This window comes from Salmo salar, chromosome 12, assembly GCF_965601325.2.
Source record: "Salmo salar chromosome 12, fSalSal1, whole genome shotgun sequence".
NCBI lineage: Eukaryota > Metazoa > Chordata > Actinopteri > Salmoniformes > Salmonidae > Salmo > Salmo salar.
Genome location: NC_138302.1, coordinates 21,252,501 through 21,255,963, shown reverse-complemented (window position 1 = coordinate 21,255,963; position 3,463 = coordinate 21,252,501). Strand labels below are relative to the sequence as shown.

Here is a 3,463-nt window from a genome sequence, read left to right as displayed (position 1 = left end):
ATATTGTGTTTGCTTGTGCAACATAAAGTGTGTATTCTCCAGCACATAGGATCATAATGCTGGCAAGTGAAATGTAAAAGGTTATTTGGGTGTTTCCAGAAAGCCAGCTACAGCAGTGCTTCCAAAGGAGGAAGTTTGTCAATGATGAATGTTCTCTTCTGAAACAGACTTTATGCATATTTAGCATATGCCACACTGAGACAGCATTGTGGTTTCACCCCTTCTCTGTGTGTGTGTGTGTGTGTTAATGTGTGTGTGTGTGTGTGTGTGTGTGTGTGTGTGTGTGTGTGTGTGTGTGTGTGTGTGTGTGTGTGTGTGTGTGTGTGTGTGTGTGTGTGTGGTGTGTGTGTGTGTGTGTGTGTGTGTGTGTGTGATACGGTCAGACATCTTCTAAACAACTTGAGAACAAGGTTCTGTTTGCGCAACTGCAGGACTGCATCATATCCTGTCTGTCAGAACTCTGACAAGGACAGTTCAAGTTTGGAGCTACCATCTCTACTAACCGTGCTGTCTGGGGGAATCGAAGTATGTATCAGTTTCCTTTACAGTGTTTGTTTGTTGTTGTTGTTGTCTATAGGGTCGTATATTCATTAATGATGTGTCAAAGTTGATGTGTTTTGGGTTTCTGTTACAGAACTATGCCTTTGTTTAACCTCTCTATCCTGTCCTCTCCCCCTTCCTTCCTTCCTGCCTTCCTTCTTTCCTTTATCTCTCTCTCTCTTTCTCTCTCTTCCTCTCTTTACCTATCCCCCTCTCTCTGTCCCTCCCTCCCTCTTCTCTCTCTCTCTCTCTCTCTCTCTCTCCCTCTCTCTCCCTGTTCATCCCTCTTCTCTCTCTCTCTCTCTTCCGGTCCCTCCCTCCCTCCTTCTCTCTCTCTCTCTCTCTCTGTCCCTCCCTCCCTACCTCCCTCTTTTCTCTCTCTCTCTCTCTCTCTCTCTGTGTCACCTCCCTCTATCTCTCTCCCCCTGAACCCCCCCCCCAGACTCCCTGCTATGGAGGCAGTAGGTAAGTATGACTTTACTGCCACTGCTGAGGACGAGCTGAGCTTCAGGAAGGGAGACAACATGAAGGTAAAGAGGACAGCTGTCACGTCCTGACCAGTATAAGGGTCATTTGTTATTGTAGTTTGGTCAGGATGTGGCAGAGGGTATTTTGTTTATGTGGTTCGGGGTGGTGTTTTATGTAGTAGGGTGTTTGATTTATTATTTCCGGGTTTTTGGGGTTATGTTCTAGGTTTGTATTTTCTATGTGGTCTCTAGTCTTTTGTATTTCTATGTCTAGTTTATTGGGGTTGGACTCTCAATTGGAGGCAGGTGTTTTCTAGTTGCCTCTGATTGAGAGTCCTATATATGGGTATGTGTTTGGTTAAGTGTTTGTGGGAGATTGTTTCTTGTTTTGCCTGTGTGAGCCTGACAAGACTGTTTTGTTGTTCGTGAGTTCTTCGTTTAGTTATTTTGGTGTTCTTTTTATTTAAAAATAAATACAAGATGAGCATCCACATTCCTGCTGCGTTTTGGTCCTCTATTCCCGACGACAACCGTTACAACAGCAATCCCCTTCCACACTACTAGTGTACCCTAGCAAGGGCACATATATAAGTAGACAACCCATATGTCGGAAGAAATACTCCATGCAACACTGCCTTGCAAACCCATTGTTAGTTGATAGATGCTGACATGTTGGTCACAGGCCTTTGTTATAGCATACACTAAGCTATGTTGTGAGACGGTCAAATGGCAAACATGGATTAGTAATACGGTATCCACAGCATTTCCTGTTTGCACTCTGTGACTTATGTCAATAGTAGGCTACAGTACTTCTCCATTCTAACCACTTTAAGTGTGTGTGTGTGTGTCCCACTCCTCTGTTCTCTGTAGATCTTGGGCACCAATGATGACTGGTTGATGGCTGAGCGACATGGAAAGAAGGGATTCATACCACGTAACTACATCGACATTCACCTACCCAGGTCATACTTATTACCCAAGACCATCACCTACCCAGGTCATACTTATTACCCAAGACAATCACCTACCCAGGTCATACTTATTACCAAGACCATCACCTACCCAGGTCATACTTATTACCCAAGACAATTACCTACCCAGGTCGTACTTATTACCAAGACCATCACCTACCCAGGTCATACTTATTACCCAAGACAATCACCTACCCAGGTCGTACTTATTACCAAGACCATTACCTACCCAGGTCGTACTTATTACCAAGACAATCACCTACCCAGGTCATACTTATTACCCAAGACAATCACCTACCCAGGTCATACTTATTACCCAAGACAACCACCTACCCAGGTCGTACTTATTACCCAAGACAATCACCTACCCAGGTCGTACTTATTACCAAGACCATCACCTACCCAGGACACACTTATTACCCAAGACAATCACCTACCCAGGTCATACTTATTACCCAAGACAATCACCTACCCAGGTCGTACTTATTACCCAAGACAATCACCTACCCAGGTCGTACTTATTACCAAGACCATCACCTACCCAGGACATACTTATTACCCAAGACAATCACCTACCCAGGTCATACTTATTACCCAAGACAATCACCTACCCAGGTCATACTTATTACCCAAGACAATCACCTACCCAGGTCGTACTTATTACCCAAGACAATCACCTACCCAGGTCGTACTTATTACCAAGACCATCACCTACCCAGGACATACTTATTACCCAAGACAATCACCTACCCAGGTCATACTTATTACCCAAGACAACCACCTACCCAGGTCGTACTTATTACCCAAGACAATCACCTACCCAGGTCGTACTTATTACCAAGACCATCACCTACCCAGGACATACTTATTACCCAAGACAATCACCTACCCAGGTCGTACTTATTACCAAGACCATCACCTACCCAGGACATACTTATTACCCAAGACAATCACCTATCCAGGTCATACTTATTACCCAAGACAATCACCTACCCAGGTTGTACTTATTACCAAGACCATTACCTACCCAGGTCATACTTATTACCCAAGACAATCACCTACCCAGGTCATACTTATTACCCAAGACAATCACCTACCCAGGTTGTACTTATTACCAAGACCATTACCTACCCAGGTCATACTTATTACCCAAGACAATCAAGCAGTAGTGTGTGTCAGTGTGTGTCGGCTATGTGATGTCTGTGTGTAAGCAGGTGTGAACACAATCCGATGTTATGAAAAATACTAAATACTATTTTGTTTACTGCTCTCCCTTTCCCCCACTCTCTCTCCCTCTCTCTCCTCCTCCCTCCCCCTCTCCCCTCATCTCTAGTTGGTACCAGGAGAGTGCTAGTCGAGGTGAGGCCCAGGAGTCTCTCATGGCCCAGCCTATAGGATCCTTTCTGATCAGGGGCAGCCAGAGCTCCCCAGGAGATTTCTCCATATCCGTTAGGTCAGTGTGTGTGTGTCTTTACATTAAAAAGA

General features: G+C 44.8%; 1 protein-coding gene across 1 annotated transcript in view; it reads left to right on the top strand.

Moving 5' to 3' along the window:
* The first annotated feature begins 379 nt into the window (after positions 1-379).
* The window catches only part of LOC106592503 (GRB2-related adapter protein), a 5,020-nt gene continuing 1,936 nt past the window's right edge, over positions 380-3,463 (top strand). Inside the window, exons 1-4 of the mRNA XM_045690997.2 lie at positions 380-525; positions 983-1,070; positions 1,878-1,969; positions 3,312-3,431. Of these exons, the coding sequence (XP_045546953.1) occupies positions 993-1,070; positions 1,878-1,969; positions 3,312-3,431 (290 nt within the window). The 5' untranslated portion in view covers positions 380-525; positions 983-992. The remainder of the gene's footprint in view (positions 526-982; positions 1,071-1,877; positions 1,970-3,311; positions 3,432-3,463) is intronic.